At 41.5% G+C, this 18,650-nt stretch overlaps 1 protein-coding gene across 2 annotated transcripts in view; it reads right to left on the minus strand.

The window, feature by feature from the left end:
- Positions 1–2,476: 2,476 nt before the first annotated feature.
- Positions 2,477–18,650, minus strand: part of phf6 (PHD finger protein 6) — a 63,569-nt gene continuing 47,395 nt past the window's right edge. The window contains exons 9-13 of one of the 2 annotated variants that reach the window (XM_067997350.1): positions 13,271–13,375; positions 12,527–12,660; positions 11,685–11,793; positions 10,690–10,758; positions 2,477–10,603 (exon numbers count right to left, since the gene is read on the minus strand). In XM_067997350.1, the coding sequence (XP_067853451.1) occupies positions 10,741–10,758; positions 11,685–11,793; positions 12,527–12,660; positions 13,271–13,375 (366 nt within the window). In that variant the 3' untranslated portion in view covers positions 2,477–10,603; positions 10,690–10,740. The remainder of the gene's footprint in view (positions 10,604–10,689; positions 10,759–11,684; positions 11,794–12,526; positions 12,661–13,270; positions 13,376–18,650) is intronic. The other variant, XM_067997351.1, reaches the window with a different exon arrangement.

Raw genomic sequence — 18,650 nt, forward strand, 5'->3', positions numbered from 1 at the left:
CCTTTCCACCATCTACAAGGCACAAATCAGGAGTGTGATGGAATACTCTCCATTTGCCTGGATGAGTGCAGCTCCAACAACACTCAAGAAGCTCGACACCATCCAGGACAAAGCAGCCTGCTTGATTGGCACCACATCCACCACCCTAAACATTCACTCCCTTCATCACCGGTGCACTGTGGCTGCAGTGTGTACCATCCACAGGATGTACTGCAGCAACTCACCAAGGCTTCTTCGACAGCACCTCCCAAACCTATGACCTCTACCACCTAGAAGGACAAGGGCAGCAGGGACATGGGAACACCACCACCTGCACGTTCCCCTCCAAGTCACACACCATCCTGACTTGGAAATATAATCCGTTCCTTCATCGTCGCTGGGTCAAAATCCTGGAACTCCCTTCCTAACAGCACTGTGGGAGAACCTTCACCACACGGACTGCAGCAGTTCAAGAAGGCGGCTCACCACCACCTTCTCAAGGGCAATTAGGGATGGGCAATAAATGCTGGCTTTGCCAGCGAAGCCCACATCCCATGAATGAATAAAAAAGTGCACATCCAAGTACTTTTTAAATGAGTTGAGGGTTTCTGCCTCTACCACCCTTTCAGGCAGTGAGTTCCAGACCCCCACCACCCTCTGGGTGAAAAAAATTCTCCTCAGCTCCCCTCCAATCCTTCTACCAATTACATTAAATTTATGCCCCCTGATCACTCATCCCTCTGCTAAGGGAAATAGCTCCTCCCTATCCACTCTATCTAGTCCTGTCATAATTTTATATATCTCAGCCTATCCAATCTTTTCTCATGGCTAAAATTCTCCACCCCTGGCAACATCCTCGTAAATCTCCTCTGTATCCTCTCTAGTGCAATCACATCTTTCCTGTAATGTGGTGACCAGAACTGTGCGCAGTACTCAAGCTGTGGCCTATCCAATGTTTTATACAGTTACAGCATAATCTCCCTGCTCTTCTATGCCTCAGCCAATAAGGAAAGTATCCCGTTTGCCTTTTTAAACCACCTTATCGACCTGTCCTGCTATCTTCAGGGATCTGTGGACATGCACTCCAAGGTCCCTCACTTCCTCTACGCCTCTCAGTATCCTCCCATTTATTGTTTATACCCTTGCCTTGTTTGCCCCCCCCAAATGGATTGAATTCCATTTGCCACTTTTCTGCCCACCTGACCAGTCCATTGAGATCTTCCTGCTGGCTACAGCTTTCCTCCTCACTATCAACCACATGGCCAATTTTTGTATCATCTGCAAACTTCTTAATAATCAAACCCTACAATAAGGATCAAGTGGCTAATTATTCATTGACTATAAAGTACTGGAATGTTTGAGAGGTTGAAGACTAACCCATTTGTAACCATACCATTGAATTGCGCACATAGAATTCAGCACTTTTACTGAACACAGAATGAGTGAACAAAGGCAGACTCATTTTGAAGTAACATTTTAATTTCACAAAAAAACAGTAAGTACATAATGTGATGTAACATTTTATGTAGCAGACTGTACTCACATTTAATAGGAGGCAGCTCTGTGAACGTCCTCAACCATGGTGGAGCCCAGCACACGAATGCAAGAGACAAGACTGATGTGCTTGCCAGTGTCTTCAACCAAAAGTGCCGAGCAGATGATCTTACTCTGCCTCCTCCCGAGGTCCTCATCCTCGTAGATACCAGCTTCCAGCCAATTCGGTTCACTCCAAGATGCAAATGCTATGGGCTGCAGTTCTAATGAAGGGTTACACCCAAAACATTAATACATCTTTTCACAGATGCTGATGTACCCATGTGTCAGTTTGGTTCAGGAGGGGTGGCTAAAAGCTTGGACAAGAGGTGGATTTTGAGGATCTTAAAAAGGCGGAGAGGCAGAAAGGTTTAGGGAAGAATTTCAGAGCGTGGGGCCTCGGCGTCTGAAGGCACAGCCACCAATGAGGGGGTGATGCACAAGAAGCCAGAGTCAAAGGAACAGTGAGGATATGGGTTTGGGGGGGGGGGGGGTTAAACTGAGCTAGGGAGGGGTGAGGCCACGAACAGCTTCAAGTAGAAGGATGAGAATTTTAAATCTGAGGCACTGGGAGACTGGGAGCCAATGTAAGTTAGCGAGAGCAGATGTGAGGGCGAGTGCGAGCGGATAGAATATGGGAGGCAGTGTTTTGGATGAGCTGAAGTTTACAGAGGGTGGAGGATGGGAGGCCGGCCAGGAGAGCTTTGGAGTAAATCAAGTCTGGAGGTGGCAAAGAAATTAATAGTTTTAAAGTTAGATTGTTAGCCATGTACTACCCATGTTTAAAATGTGTTTCAAAACTGTCTGCAATCTGAAGATTAATTTTGCATTTGTTATCTCTTGCATTCTATTCACTCTAATGTGTACTTAGTTATAACATTGCTTAAGGTCAACTTTGGCAAGGACTTGGTCACGGAAATCCAGTTAATCTGCAACTTCATTGACGAGCATACACAACTTTAAATCTAAGGCAGATATACTTTTATTAAAAACATTCAATGACTAAGTGTTGTAGGCAAAAAGTAACACTGATACTTAGAAACTGAAAATGCTAAATACATAAAGATGAAGAAAACATGGGAATGTGGCAAATTTTTCCTGGTGTTTTGTGTCAAATGTCATAAAAGGCAATTTTATGTCCACATGGATTCAAAGCTGCAATACCTGACATCAGTGAACATTTTACATTTTCAGTCCTAACTGTGAGTAAGCACTCCATCACTGCATGCAAACAGAATCACTATTAAACATTATTTAGCACACAAAAAAAAATTCTGAAGATTCATTTAAACTTTTCCAACTCTCTGAGTGACCTACATCTAATACAGATGCTACACAGCACAGTCTCAGGAACAATGGTGAACATTTCCAAACATTGTATTTATGATTTAACATATCGGGAGACCACTGGCTTCAGATGTAGAATAGATTAGAGAGTGACCAGGCCATATACACTATGAACATAAACTGCAGGATTTATACCAAAACTTAGTCCCTATTCAACAGTGTAGCTTTAATCTGATTGACTGAACAGTGTTGTTGTAAGGCAGCTCCTTTGAGGCCCGCTTTCAATTCGCAGAAATGCTGATTCAACTTTAAGATGTTAAAACCTGATCAGACTTGAAATGTATCTTGGCCCAAAAGTTGATGCTGATAGTTGACTATTCTCAAGTCCAACAGCAATGTTTTATTAAAAAAACATTTTAAAAAAATTCTCAGCATGTGGGCGTCGCTGGCAAGGCCGGCATTTATTGCCCATCCCAATTGTCCTGAGGTGGTGGGCTTGATTCTCGAACCGCTGCAATTTTCCTTGTAGCGGTTTGATACGACTGAGGGGCTTGCTAGGACATTTCAGAGGACAGTTAAGAATCAATCACGTTGGTGTGGGTCTGGGGTCACATACAGGCCCAGACCAGGTAAGGACGGCAGGTTTCCTTCCCTGAAGAACATTAATGAACCAGTTGGGTTTTTACGACAATCAGACAGCTTCATCGTCACTTTTATTGATTTTTTTAAAAAGTGAACTCAAATTTTCCTTGGTGGGATTTGAACTCGCGTTCTCTGGGTTATTAGTCCAGTAATATAACCACTACATTATCCTACCCCCTTACAAAGCAAGACAACCAACACTCGTGCAGCTTCAATCTTTTCCAGTCCGGGTTCTTTCCCAACGTGAATCTTCACCAATAGCAAAGCAGCCGTTTACTATAACTATTTGAGAAACCCGGTAATCTGGACTAAATTCACATTCAGATAGAGTTTCTAAACCTCTAGAACTCACATCCAATTAAATGGTTTCAGTTAGAAGACATTCAATGTATCAAAATATTTCCCTATCTGGATTGCAAAGGTTAAATGGAGAGAAACTGCAAGCAGAAAATTTGCCCCACCCAAATGGAATGATTGAATTAGAGCACAGACTTCACCAGAGGATTTGACCACAATATCTCCCATTTCATATTTAAGGCACTTATAATATGTCCATTAAATATAAATCTTGGATTTGCACAAACAGAATGTTTAACTAGCCAATGTAAAATTTGCCAGCAGTTTTAACAGACACAAGACAAATCGGTTTCCAATTTTACAAGAATGTAATAAAAATGAAGTTATGATACTGTAGATTACAAAAATCCAATTCATGTTACAGTAATTTCCCTAAAGGGCGTACAATGTATCTGCTGAAATAGGTCCTTAGGTTTATGTCAACAAATAAAAATATAGAAATCAGACTGGTGACACATTGAGGGAAATGTTGCAACAGCCATTGCTTCACCATTATTACTGAGGATGAGACTAGATATAGGACACTAAAGTTTCCAGGAATATTCATCTTCCAGGAAGAGAAAGTGCACATGTCCTCCATGTATCAGCATCGTGTTACATTCCGATAGTAATTTGTAGACTCACGTCACATTTTGGTAGAATTGTGTGTTGGGTGCAGGGTCAATCACTAAGTATTTCCATGATGTGGAGATGCCGGTGATGGACTGGGGTTGACAATTGTAAACAATTTTACAACACCAAGTTATAGTCCAGCAATTTATGTTCACCTGACGAAGGAGGTAGCCTCCGAAAGCTTGTGAATTTAAAATAAAATTGCTGGACTATAACTTGGTGTTGTAAAATTGTTTACAAGTATTTCCATTTAATGCTAGTTTTCCTTTTTCCATATTTTCATTGTTTCCCTTGAATCCTTCAACCATTTCACATTAGATACTGTGGTTAGAATAATTCAGCAAGAATAGCAGGTGGCAGCCCAAGCATCCACGTGCATTTAACACAATCAACTCTGTGTAAATCACAATCCGTGTAACTGGCTCAAGGGCCCCAATCAGTAATATTGCACCATAGACTGCAGTGGTTCAAGGCGGCGGCTCACCACCACCTTCTCGAGGGCATTTAGGGATGGGCAATAAATGCCGGCCTCGCCAGCAACAGCCATATCCAGTGAACAAATAAAAAAAAAAGACCCCAATCTCTATCATCAATCCCTCAATATCACTGCCAGCACATTCAGTGGAAACTTGGCACTGCCCCACAGGAAAGGGAAGGAATCTGTATTCGTGCCAGAGAACGGAGAGGGGCAAATATAACCCCTCTCTTCAGAGTCATGGATAAGGCAGCAAATTATAGGCCAGTTAATCTTCATTTTTTTGTAACCAGTCTATAATGAAAATATTAAACATAAGCTAATTAGGATAGAAGAAATGCAATGAATATGGTTTATATAGCTTTTCAAAAAGAATGATAAGGTCCCACATAAAAGACTTATGGCAAAGATAATGGCACAAGAAATTAAGGAGAATGTGGCCACATGGATAGAGATGGTTGGAGGTTGATAGAAAGCAAATGGTAGGGTTAAGTTTCCCAGACTGGAACAATGTAATGAACAGTGTTTCGTGGGGATATCTGGACTTTGGGATTGAGGGAACAAAAGCAAAAGTTGCTGATGACACCAAAATTTGGGGGTGGGGGGGCAGGGATCATATTTTGACAAGGACTATGAAAGGATGCTGGAGGACATAGATAGCAAAGCAGAATGAGTAGTTCAATACAGAGAAATGCAAAGTAATTCATTTTGGAATTAAGTATAGGGAAAGGAAAGGAAATAGGCCTTAAATGGTCAGACTTTGAATGGAGCAGAGGGAGCTTTGTTCCCAGATACACAGGCCAATTAAAATGGCAGCACAAATAGATAAGGTCATAAAAGGCAAACACAATGCTTGGTTTTATATAGAGGCATAGAACACAAAAGAAAGGTGGTACTGTTGAACAAGACCGTAGGCTGCAGTTGGAGTAGTGCCTGCAGGTCTGGGTATAAAAGCAATAAAAAAGGTGCAGTGTCGATTCACTGAGATGTTGCCAGGACTGATAGGCTACTGTTATGAAGAGAGACGAGAGAAGTTAGGGCTTTTTCACCCACTTAGAGCCAAGAAGGTTAAGGAGTGGCACGATAAAGGTCTTCAGGATTACAAGGGTTAGGATAGGACAAACAGCAATAGATTGTTTTCACTTTGTCAGCAAGACAGTAAGAGGCCACAAATTTAAGATAAAGATTTAAAGGAGGTTTGAAAGAACATTCTTTACAGAGGGTGATTGGAATGTGGTGCTAGCTCTCTGCAACAATTTGTTGTTGAGTTCTTTTCAAAGGGAATTAAATAGTTGTTTTAAAGAGTGGAATATTAAATGTCACCAAGATCAAGCAGGAGCGTGGGATTAGATTAGGAGGCTCTTGTGGAGAAAAATACCAATGCAGTCTGGTAGGGCCCAATGGCCTGTTTCTGTGCTGGAACATTCCATGACTCTATTGAGCTCATGGTTCCATGAAAACATTTGATCCAATGGTTTTACTATACCTTCCACATGCTCTACAGATATTGGGATATTCTAGCCTACTAATAGCCTCCTTTTGCTGGAGAACCAGAGGGCTAAGTCCATTGTCTTGTGACGTCCCACGACCAGACAGGCCAAGAATGGAGACCCAGACACATTTCAAACAGCAAGTCTGCCAAGGTGAACAGGAGAGGGGTCTCAAGCTGCCCTGATTGGTTACGAATACTACTGATTTAGTGCATTGCTTTTGAAGCACTTGTACACAAGAGTGAATCTATTCAAGCACTTCCATATTTGGTTACTATGCAGCAAGTCAGGGAGGTACAGATAAGTTATTTTCACAGTAACTCTTGGATATTAAACAGCAAGTCTGATTCTATAGGACAGATAGGCAAGAGCAGGATAGATTAACCCACAAGTGAGGAGGACTGGTGGAACCTGCCCTTGTGTGGGATAAACTGTTCTGAACTCATCAAAAATTATTTCTACGAGTCTAGTATGAACAGGATTTGATCAAATTTGCCATTAGTCTACTGTCAGCACGGAAGAAGTTCTAATATTCCCAGCTGGGGATGAAGCTCCCCTCATGTCACATTCTTGGCAGTTTTGAAAATCTGCTTAGAAGAGACTAAAAGGTAGGTATTGTAGTTATATAGTTTCCTCTTTTCTCCTTTCCCCAAATAACCATATCTTGGAAAAATATGGAGTTTGAAGTCAGTATAAATATTGCAAAAATATAAACATAGTTCCATAAAGCCTTACTGCCAAGACTGAGTAACAGATATGCTCACCACTTTCAATAGTTCAGGGAAAGTTTTCAAATGGGAAACCTCAAGTGAGTACAAAGGCTTACATAGCTCTACCATTCCAGTGAGAATAATGCAATACCCAGGAACAAATACATGGGAATAATCTCCTGGGTGCAGATGACAAGAAAATTCAGTGTGGCAGAAGTGGCTGAATTTAACGATGATTCAAGGCATCGCCTGAAGATTACTGATCAATAAATTACTCCTGGTTTGCAGTCAGTTTTTTTTCTTCTCACCAGCTTCCTCTATTTTTCCCTCCTAAAAGATGTTGACTCGTTCCTTGGTGCTGGTCATCCTCCACTATCGTGCCCAAAGGCCATTTGACTGCAAGTGCCAACAGAATATTCAACTGTAGGAGTCATCACTGCTGAACCCAATTCTATTCTCACCAGACACCCACATGTGCACTTCCAGTAAGGGTGGCTGCATAGAGATCAGACCGGCGATGGTAACCCATGTTCCCTCCTTAACGCAGAGACTAGGGTCAACTGCAGCACTCCTGATCAGCTAACTCTCAAACCAAGAATGTAACCTGGGACTAGCTTGATCTGTGTGACTCAGCTACTCACTAGAGAAACTTACTGAGCCATGGAGAGCACCAGTTTACTCTACCCACCAACCTGAGCTTTGTTTTGCATGCAGATACCTCAGCACTCATTAACAGCCAATACACACTCTAAAACTGACACACAATGAAATCCAGTGAACAATTGCTACAATGAAAGTTTGAATTTTCACATTTGAATAACAGGAGTAAATAACTTTGCACTTATAGCTTTGGAATATTTCCAATGCTACTGAATTCTGAAGTTGGAAGTTTAAACTACCTCAGCAACATGCTATAACTGGGGCGCTCGGGTACTGAGGGAAGTTAAGGAATGCAGTCCCTGTCCCCACCTTGCAACTTTACTTCTATTTGCGTTCCACGTTCTATTTTTAAAATCAATACTTAAACAAATAAATGCCCCTCTGGAACATAGGAACAGGAGTAGACCATTCAGCCCCTCGAGCCTGTTCCACCTCTGGTGCAGACAAGGAACTAAGTAAGGGGGTGTAAGGAGCAGCTGTAATTGGCCACTAGATCAGACACAACAGGAAAAACACAATGATTACCTAGAGATGGAAGGGTAAATTAATTGTGCTACTTGTAAAATAAGTTTTGTTCTTCAGCTGGTCCAAAATGAAAAAGGATCTTGCCCAAGGCTTGCTGGCACGTGGAAGTGTCCAATTGTCTCTGGAGCTAACTGTGCAAACGAGACCACTGAGCAAGCTGGTGCAGCATAAATAAGGAAAGCAAAGAAATGACTAAGTACCAATTTTGAAGGTTCTCAGTGATCAAATAGTTTAAAAGGCTTATGCCTCGGCCTCTCGTTCTATTCTTTTGTATAGACTTGTACGTAATTTGGAGCCCACCGTTTGACCATTTTCACACCACTAACATCTATTCCGATAAGCAGCAGATGTGTCACAATTTAGAGGCAATTTTTAAACAGAGCATGTTTACAATCAGATACCTTTTTAAAAATATATGCTAAAACCAGTCTGAGGACATACTCCATTTGTGCTATTGCTACAGTTTACATTACACTGAGCTCATATCTGGTTCTGTGTGCTTTCTACAAAATAACAAAATGCAATTAAAATGAATAGCATTCAACTGTTTTGGCAAAGAGCAAAACACAATGTTTTCCGAGCTATTTTAGTTAGGTCAAGACCACAGGACAGGACAAAATGGGTGAGAACTGCCTTTTTGAAGTGTTGCCTAATATTAACGCAAGCAAGCTATGGAAAATTAAAAGCATTTTTACAGGAGTACAGTAAATTTAGACAAGAATTTGTGATCTAAAATACAGATGCTGGTAAAACCAACATGTAAAAACATTCAGCTGGGCAAGCTATAGAACACATATGAAAACGAGGGGCGTTAGATAATCAGATACATTGAGGCATCAAAACAACAACTAAATATATATATATTTTAAAAAATGAATATCTTGCTTAACACGCAGCCATTCAGACTATAAAAAGGGTTTGAAGAAAAGGCCGGAGGAACAGTGCATCCACCGCAGGCGGGGACACGAACTTCTTGCCTTAAATTTAGTTTTTTTTCCGGCAACTACTTCTAACATCAAAATAGGTGACGTATGAATAAGGAACCAGACTACAACAGCATTGCTTTCTAATCAGAAACAACCTAATCCTAAAACATTTTTATTCCGAAGCCCTAACTTTGATAATCAATGAAACTCTTAACTTTAAGGAAAATCACAATCACAAGAAGAAAATTAAGATGGAAATAATATACCTTACAAATACTGATGTAAATCTAGCAATAGTTAAAATCATCCCCCATTTTCCATTAAACATTTAACACAAGCTTCAACATCTAAGCTAAACCATGATTTCATCGGCATTGCCATTTCTTGAAATTAAAGCACAAGTATGTTTGCCAGCAGACATGGGCCTGATTAGTTGACCTATGTAGACCTTGGTTTTTGCACGAGGTGGAGAATCACAGATTACAATTTCACAGTCGTGCATTTCTGAAGAAGTTTTATTATGCCTTAAATAAAAACTGGGTCAATCACATGCTGGTCAAGGAGGGACACCAACACCTGGGAACCGACTCATCCCCTCTGTGCATCCTAGATTTTCATCAGTTATTTCCAGATGGTGCATTGGAACTGGTTCAATCTAAAGACTCAAACTATATTGGCCTAATACTATCTCAGAGGGTAACTCTCCCACTTCACTACTGTGCTAGGATGGCATTGCCAATCCCAACCTGATGCATGGCTTCACCGAGCAGAATCCCCCATCAACACAGACGTGGACAGTTCCATTATACGGACTCAATTATTGAGAACTGGGTTGAAACTGTAAATGCATTTTGCTTAGGACTATAAACTTGAAACCCACTGTGTCTCCTAAATCTAGATGTCTGTGGTGAAAATACCTTATTCTGGTCATTGGACTGAAGATTTTAATTTGAGCTTTTATTTTCAAGCTCTTCTTATTTGATGTTGAATTCCAGAAGCGTTGAAAGCGCACCCACAGCAGTGTTAAGTGTTGTTCCCTCTTGTGGCCCTCATTATGCACAGGAGTGTAGGCAGGTCAACATGCACCATCTAATCATGAATTCAGCAAACCAATTATTTCCATTTTAATTCAAAAGGCTGTAATAAAGGATATTCTAAATCCATTTTATGGAACCTTCCAATCAGAAAAAGCAGGTATATTTGCCGTGCTATTTCACTACATTGTTTTCCCTCCTTTGAGGGAGGAACATTGACAGAACAAAAAGATTACTTGAAAGATCTTTGGATATTTTCTAAGGTTCTCACAAACCCAAAGTTAGCAGTTTGAGCACAATATACCAGCCTCTTCCACTCAGTCCACAGGCATTTTCTTGGCACTTTTCTGTATCCAAGGCTCCTTTAGTTTTTCTGTTCAACATAAAGGGGAAAAAACAGTTGGCCAAAGTTACTTGCATTGCGCTCTGTCTGACAAGCCACACAACATGCAATATTACCTCTAGAGTTTCAGGCATCCATTTAATCAGAAGGAATTTGAATGCATTTTTCTATACCTCTTCTAAGACCTAATGAACAAACAAAAAATGACTATTACTTATAACGTTTTTAAACTTGGCTAATCTGCTATCAGTACTGAGAAACATGAATGCCATCTTTTATCTCCTGCCCATGTCTCTGCTCCTCGCTCAAAGCTGTGATTCAGGAATGTAGTTTCATAGGGTGCCAGCAGCACCCCCCCACCGTTCCACCCAAGCCCTCAGTCTCCATGTTTATATCGAGACACGAGCAACAGATATTCAAGCTGTCCCCCCCCCCCCCCCCCCCCCCCACACACCCTCCCGGCCATGACCTAAGCCCAGCCTCTCTTCACCCACCATCCTGACATATGCACATTTCCAGCATGGGCCACTGAACAGTGGTCAAAAGCAAGACCCTTGGATGATACTTTTAATATATTATCACGTCCTGGCCCACGGGGCACAGACGTCAAATCCAGTGATTAGTTAATTAAGCACAGATCAAAGATCATCCTGCTCTGTGGGGCTTACTGCTACACCAAGTGGTGGAGGACGCCCATAAATGTCATCTTTAAATTACATTTCATAAGTAGCCAGATTCCAAGCTTTGCCATTTATCTCTTTCCCTGCTCCCATCCCCAACCAATAAAACAAGGATAAAATTCAACCAAGACTAATTTGTGCCACTAATGTTGGATCCTCACAAAGATCCCGGGTGAGAAAGTGCCATTATGGAGCATGACCAGTAAGATTAGGATCATAAGGTGAACAGTCATGAGGGAGGCCATTCTTCACTAATGTGCTCGCCCATCACACCATCCAAATGTTTCCAAACACTAATAAAAAAATAACCTGGTCTACGTAGGCAAGCTGGTTCAACCAGGAGAAAATTGTGATTATCTCTCCAGTACTAGTATTTTAATATTTGTAAAACACAAATGGCTCCCAAGTGCGTCACATTTACGCCCATGTACCTCTCGATCACGCTCAGCTTCTCGCTCTCTCCCACAACGAGAGACACTTTCTCTTTCTTCATCCTCCTCATCTCGATCATCATTCCCACTGTGGTTTTTACAGTACAGCCTGTCAAACAAATCAACTTTAAAATCCATAATATTCATATTGCAATTTCAATTTTCTAAAAGCAAATGCTTCTTAAAATAACACAATTTATTAAAAAAAATCTCAGCTAGGGATTCTCAAACTCTGCAAGAGCCCATTTGCTGAGGAAAGGATGGACATCACTTCAGTTACAACAAATCAAAAGGAGGAATTGCAAAACTGCTGCATTAAAAAACTTGCAAAAGTGACCTGATTTCTTGCTCCCCTCCTCTATGCTCCTTCCCCCTCTGTCCTCTTACTTTTCTCTTTCCTCTTACTTTCACTTCACTCATTTTTAAACCTCTGTCCAACATTTTTTCACTATTTTTTGGAGCCTCGGAGTTATTGTTTCGAGATTGTGTAAGATTGGGGAGGAAGCTGCTTCTGATGGAGACCAGAGTGGGCTGTTGGATGAAGTAGAAATCAGCTGACAGGCAATATAGGAACAGGAGTAGGCCATTCAGTCCCGAGCCTATTCCACCATTCAGATAGATTGGATACACACTGATCACATTAAGGCATTCAAATGGAAGTTTTGTACAAATTGCTCATCACATGCTACATAGTGACACACACATAGCAGGGACCAAGGGCAATGAGAAAAGCCCAATGTCACCGTGACCCTTTTACAGAAACCAATAAAAGGAAATACAGCCTTTGAAAAGATCAAAATGGGGAAATAATGATAATAACTATTAATGATTGAGTTCAGTACCTGTAGATCCCTCGGTCAAGATTCTCAATGAATTTGGCTCTATCTTCAACTGCACAGTGGTAGTGGTAAGTCTTGATGCAAGCTTTAATTTCACAGCCAATGGTTGCACCTATTTGACTGCATAATGTACATTTCTGAAATTTAGCAAACAAACTATTTAGAGTTAGGAAAATAAATCACTGGTTACCCAAATGCTGATCACTACAAAAAGAATTTACTTCTAGGCTTCTCCCCCATTTCTACCACACTCCAAATACAGCCCACTGAAGCGACACCAATTAGCTAAATTATTGAAGAGCCCACAGTCCAGGACACTATCTCAGCACATCAAGCTGAGATCACCTAATGGTTACTGAATGCTGGCATGATTTGTGCAAATTGTTATTCTATAATCTAATATGCCGAGTGCAATACTAAAGTACATTGGAAGCAAAACATTTTGATTACATGCTCATGCCCAATATTACCAACACAAGCAGTAACAAGCTTTGTATCCGCTCAGAATAATACACCAAACATGTGCCTCGGATCTAATCAAAGGAATGAAGATACAGTAATCAAATGCTGTTCTTAATAATTTGTTGGTCAATGAAATGCATCATAAACTAAATGGCCAACATTCTGAATAAATACAAGATTTGATTGTAATTACATTTAAAATTTTGGCTTAACAGAAACAAAGGCAACTATTCATAGTATTAGTTCACATTACAAGTTTTGTACAAACTGCATTAAGATACAAACCATTCTTTTGCCCCTTTTGATTTCTTGAATGACCGTTTTAATATCAAAATCACCAAAATCTTTTCTAGATGAAGTTGTAAGTTGGACAGTACCAGAAGAAAATAGCTGAAATTAAAAAAAGTTCATTAAAATATTGTGTAACACATGGCTATGTTTAACTAAGGATCTTTGGGGTTAGAGAGGGACAGACCCAGGATTTGTAGATTGCTAAAGTTTTTTTTAAAAGTTTTCAAGCAGCTTTCGCTATCAGCCTAACGTCAATGGTGGGGAAACTTTGAGACACAATAATCTAGAACAAAATTAATTGGCACATGGAAAAGTATGGGCTAATAAATTAAAGTCAGCACAGATCTGATTAAGGAAAATCGTGTTTGACTAACTTGATTTACTCTTTGATGAAGTAACGGAGAGGATTGATGAGGGTAGTGCGGTTGATGTGGAGTATACGGACTTTCAATAGGCATTTGATAAAGTACCATATAATGGATGTGTCAGTAAAATTAAAGCCCATGGGATTAAAAGGACATTGGCAGCATGGATAAAGAATTGGCTAAGGGACAGAAAGCAGAGAGTATGGGGAACGGTTGTTTTTCAGACTGGAGTGAAGTATACAGTGGTGTTCCCCAGGGGTCAGTATTAGGACCACTGCTCGAAGATATATTAATGACCTGGACTTGGGTATAGAAGGTATAATTTCAAAATTTGCAGAGGACATGAAACTCAGAAATGTAGTAAACAATGTGGAGAATTGTTAGGCCACAGCTGGAGTACTGTGTGCAGTTCTGGTCGCCACACTACAGGAAGGATGTGATCGCTTTGGAGAGGGTGCAGAGGAGATTCACCAGGATGTTACCAGGGCTGGAGCGCTTCAGCTATGAAGAGAGACTGGGAAGATTGGGTTTGTTTTCCTTGGAGCAGAGGAGGCTGAGGGGGGACATGATTGAGGTGTACAAAATTATGAGGGGCACAGATAGGATGGATACTAAGGAGCTTTTTCCCTTCGTTGAGGGTTCTATAACAAGGGGACATAGATTCAAGGTAAAAGGCGGGAGGTTTAGAGGGGATTTGAGAAAGAACTTTTTCACCCAGAGGGTGGTTGGAGTCTGGAACTCACTGTCTGAAAGGGTTGTGGAGGCAGGAACCCTCACAACATTCAAGAAGCATTTGGATGAGCACTTGAAATGCCATAGCATACAAGGCTACGGACCAAATGCTGGAATATGGGATTAGAGTAGACAGGGCTGATGGCCGGCGCGGACACGATGGGCCGAAGGGCCTCTATCCGTGCTGTATAACTCTATGACTCTAATAATAACAGACTTCAGGAGGACATAGACAGACTGGCGAAATGGGCAGACACATGGCAGATGAAATTTAACGCAGAGAAGTGTGAAGTGATGCATTTTGGTAGGAAGAATGAGGAGAAGCAATATAAACTAAATGGTACAATTTTAAAGTGGGTGCAGGAACAGAGAGACCTGGGGTGCACACAAACAAATCTTTAAAAGGTGGCAATGCAAATTGAGAAGGCTAGTTTAATACATTTCTGAATTTTGCATCATCTGCAAACTTTGAAATTATACCCTCTATACCCAAGTCCAGATCATTAATACATATCAAAAAGGAGCAGTGATCCAGCACTGTTTCCTTCCTTGTTGGGCTGGAACCACACAATTCCAGAAAGTTCTCGAACGCATTACAGGAATTCTTCCCCCTCTTTGCCCTTTACACTGTTACTGTCCCAGTCTACACTGGGATAATTGAAGTCCCCCATTATCACTACTCTATAGTTCTTGCACCTTTCTGTAATTTGCCTGCAAATGTTCTCCTCTATCTCCTTCCCACTATTTGGTGGCATATAGTATACACCCAGTAGTGTAATAGCTCCTCTGTTGTTCCTTAATTCTAACCAAATAGATTCTGTCTTTGAACCCTCAACTACATGATCCCTTTCCAGTACTATAATAGTTTCTTTGATCAATATTATCACCCACCCTCCTTTCTTCCTTCCCTATCTTTCCTGAATACCTTGTACTTAATATTAAGTACCTAATCATCCCCTTCTTTGAGCCAGGTCTTTTATTGCCTCTATATTATAGTCCCATGTGGCTACTTGAACCTGAAGTTCACCAACCTTATTAACCACGCTATGTGCATTTAGGCACATGCACTCCAATCACATCTTAGACTGCTTCGCATTTGCCCCCTGTCTGATCCCTCCTATTTCTAAACTATTCTTTACGCTAGTACTATTTGGCCCTCCCAGTCCTCTGTGCACCTTGCTCCTCCTCTCTAATGTTTCCTCCTGGTATCCACCCCCTGCCAAATTAGTTTAAACCCTCCCCCACAGCACCAGTTACCCTCCCTGCAAGGACATTGGTCATAGATCTGTTGAGGTGCAACCAGTCCATCTTTAACAGATCCCTCCTGCCCCAGAAGGGGGGTGGGAACCAAAGGGCAGGTATAGATACGACAAATTCAGACCAGGAAACGGGAAGAAAAACAGTTAGTGACGTAGTTAGCGTCTCAAAAGGCAAAAGAAGCAAAGGTTAGAGTGTTCAGCACAGAAATTTGATGGGGTTAAAGGGTATATACTTCAATGCAAGGAGTATTACAAACAAAGCAGATGAGCTAAGGGCACAGATAGACACATGGCAGCATGATATCATTGCTATAACGGAAACCTGGCTTAAAGAGGGGGATAATTGGCAGCTCAATATCCCTGGATATAGAGTTTTCAGGCAGGATAGAGTGGGTGATAAAAAAGGAGGGGGGGGGGGAGGTAAGCATTATTGGTAAAAGAATCAATTACAGTTGTGAGAAGGGATGATATGCTAAATGGAACATCAATTGAGGCCAAATGGGTTGAGCTAAGAAATAAAAAAGTGGCAGTCACACTACCAGGAGTGTACTATAGACCCCCGAATAGCAAAAGGGAGATAGAAGAACAAATATGCAGGCAAATTTCTGAGTGCAAAAATAAGAGGGCAATAATAGTAGGGGACCTCAACTACCCTAACATCAACTGGGATTCAAACAGTGTGAGGGGCACAGAGGGCGCAAAATTCTTGATCGGTGTCCAGGAGAACTTTTTTAGCCAGTACGTGACAAGCTCAACAAGAGGGGATGCAATTCTAGATTTAGTCCTGGGAAATGAAGATGGGCAAGTGGGTGAATTGACAGTGGGTGACCATATTGGGGATCGTGACCACAATTCAGTTAGTTTTAGCATTATTGTGGAAAAGGACAGAGTTAAATCAGGAGTAAACGCTTTCAATTGGGGGAAGGCAAATTTTACAGAACTAAGAGGTGATTTGGCAGAAGTGGACTGGTCAAAGCTACTTGAGCAAAAATCAGTGGCAAGCCAGTGGGAGGCATTAAAAAGTGAAATTCTACAGGTAAATGCAGACACGTCCCCTCAAAGAAAAAGGGTGGCACTGCCAAATTTAGCGCCCCCTGGTTGTCTAGAAGTATACGGGGCAAGATAAAGCAGAAAAAGAAAGCTTATGACTGTCACAGAAAACTAAATACTGCAGAAAGCCTCGAGGAGTATAGAAAGTACAGGGATGACGTAAAAAAGGAAATAAGGAAAGCAAAGAGAGGGCATGAAAAAATATTAGCTAGTAAGATTAAAGAAAACCCAAAGATGTTTTATCAGTACATTAAGAACAAGAGGATAGCTAAGGAAAAGGTGGGTCCTATCAGGGATGATAAGGGTAACTTGTGTGTAGAAGCAGAGGATGAGAGTAGGGTTTTAAATGAATATTTTGTCTCCGTATTCACAATGGAAAGGGATGATCCGGACGTCGTAGTTAAAGAGGAGAGGTGTGAAATATTGGATAAGGTAAACATAACGAGAGAGGAAGTACTAGAGGGACTGGAATCCTTGAAAGTTGATAAGTCACCAGGGCCGGATGGATTGTTTCCTAGGCTATTGAAGGAAGCCAGGGAGGAAATAGCGGATGCTCTGAGGATCATTTTCCAATCCTCACTAGATACAGGGGAGGTACCGGAGGACTAGAAGACTGCAAACGTAGTACCATTGTTTAAAAAGGGTACGAGGGAAAGGCCGAACAATTATAGGCCGGTCAGTCTTACCTCGGTGGTGGGCAAACTATTAGAATCAATACGGAGAGCTAGGATAAACTGTCACTTGGAAAGGCATGGTTTAATCAGGGATAGTCAGCATGGATTTGTTCAGGGAAGGTCATGCCTTACAAATCTGATTGAATTCTTTGAGGAAGTGACAAGGAGGATTGATGAGGGTAGTGCTGTGGATGTTGTGTACTTGGATTTTAGTAAGGCATTTGATAAGGTCCCACATGGCAGACTGGTCAGAAAGGTAAAAGCCCATGGGATACAGGGAAATGCGGCAAATTGGATCCAAAATTGGCTCAGTAACAGGAAACAAAGAGTAAAAGTCGATGGATGTCTTTGTGAATGGAAATCCGTTTCCAGTGGTGTGCCACAGGGCTCAGTGTTGGGTCCCTTGCTGTTTGTGGTATATATTAATGATTTGGAATTGAATGTAGGGGGCATGATTGGCAAATTTGCAGACGACACAAAAATTGGCCGTGTAGTTGATAGTGAAGAGGATAGCTGTAGACTCCAAGAAGATATCAATGGGTTGGTGGAGTGGACAGAAAAGTGGCAAATGGAGTTCAACCCAGAGACGTGTGAGGTAATGCACTTAGGGAGGGCAAACACTAAAAGGGAATACGCAGTAAATGGGAATATATTGAGAGGGATAGAGGAAGTGAGAGAGCTTGGAGTGCATGTGCACAGGTCCCTGAAGGTGACAGTACAGGTAGATAAGGTTGTGAAGAAGGCATACGGAATGCTCTCCGTTATTAGCTGAGGTATAGAATACAAAAGCAGGGATGTAATGATGGAACTGTATAAAACGCTGGTAAGCCACAGCTGGAGTATTGTGCGCAATTCTGGTCACCACATTACAGGAAGGACGTAATTGCTTTGGAGAGAGTGCAGAGAAGATTTACAAGAATGTTGCCAGGGCTTGAAAATTGCAGCTCCGAGGAGAGATTGGATAGGCTGGGGTTGTTTTCCTTGGAGCAGAGGAGGCTGAAGAGAGACTTGATTGAGGTGTACAAAATTATGAGGGGCCCAGATAGAGTAGACAGGAAGTATCTGTTACCCCTAGCAGAGTTCAAGAACTGGAGGACATAGATTTAAGCTGATTGGTGGAAGGATTAAAGGGGACATGAGGAAAAACTTTTTTACCCAGAGAGTGGTGGGTGTATGGAATTTGCTGCCCGAATTGGTGGTGAAGGCAGGGACCCTCAACTCTTTTAAAAAGTACCTGGACCTGCACCTGAAGTGCTGTAAGCTGCAGGGCTATGGACCGGGTGCTGGAAGGTGG

Source organism: Heptranchias perlo, chromosome 15 (assembly GCF_035084215.1).
Source record: "Heptranchias perlo isolate sHepPer1 chromosome 15, sHepPer1.hap1, whole genome shotgun sequence".
Lineage (NCBI taxonomy): Eukaryota > Metazoa > Chordata > Chondrichthyes > Hexanchiformes > Hexanchidae > Heptranchias > Heptranchias perlo.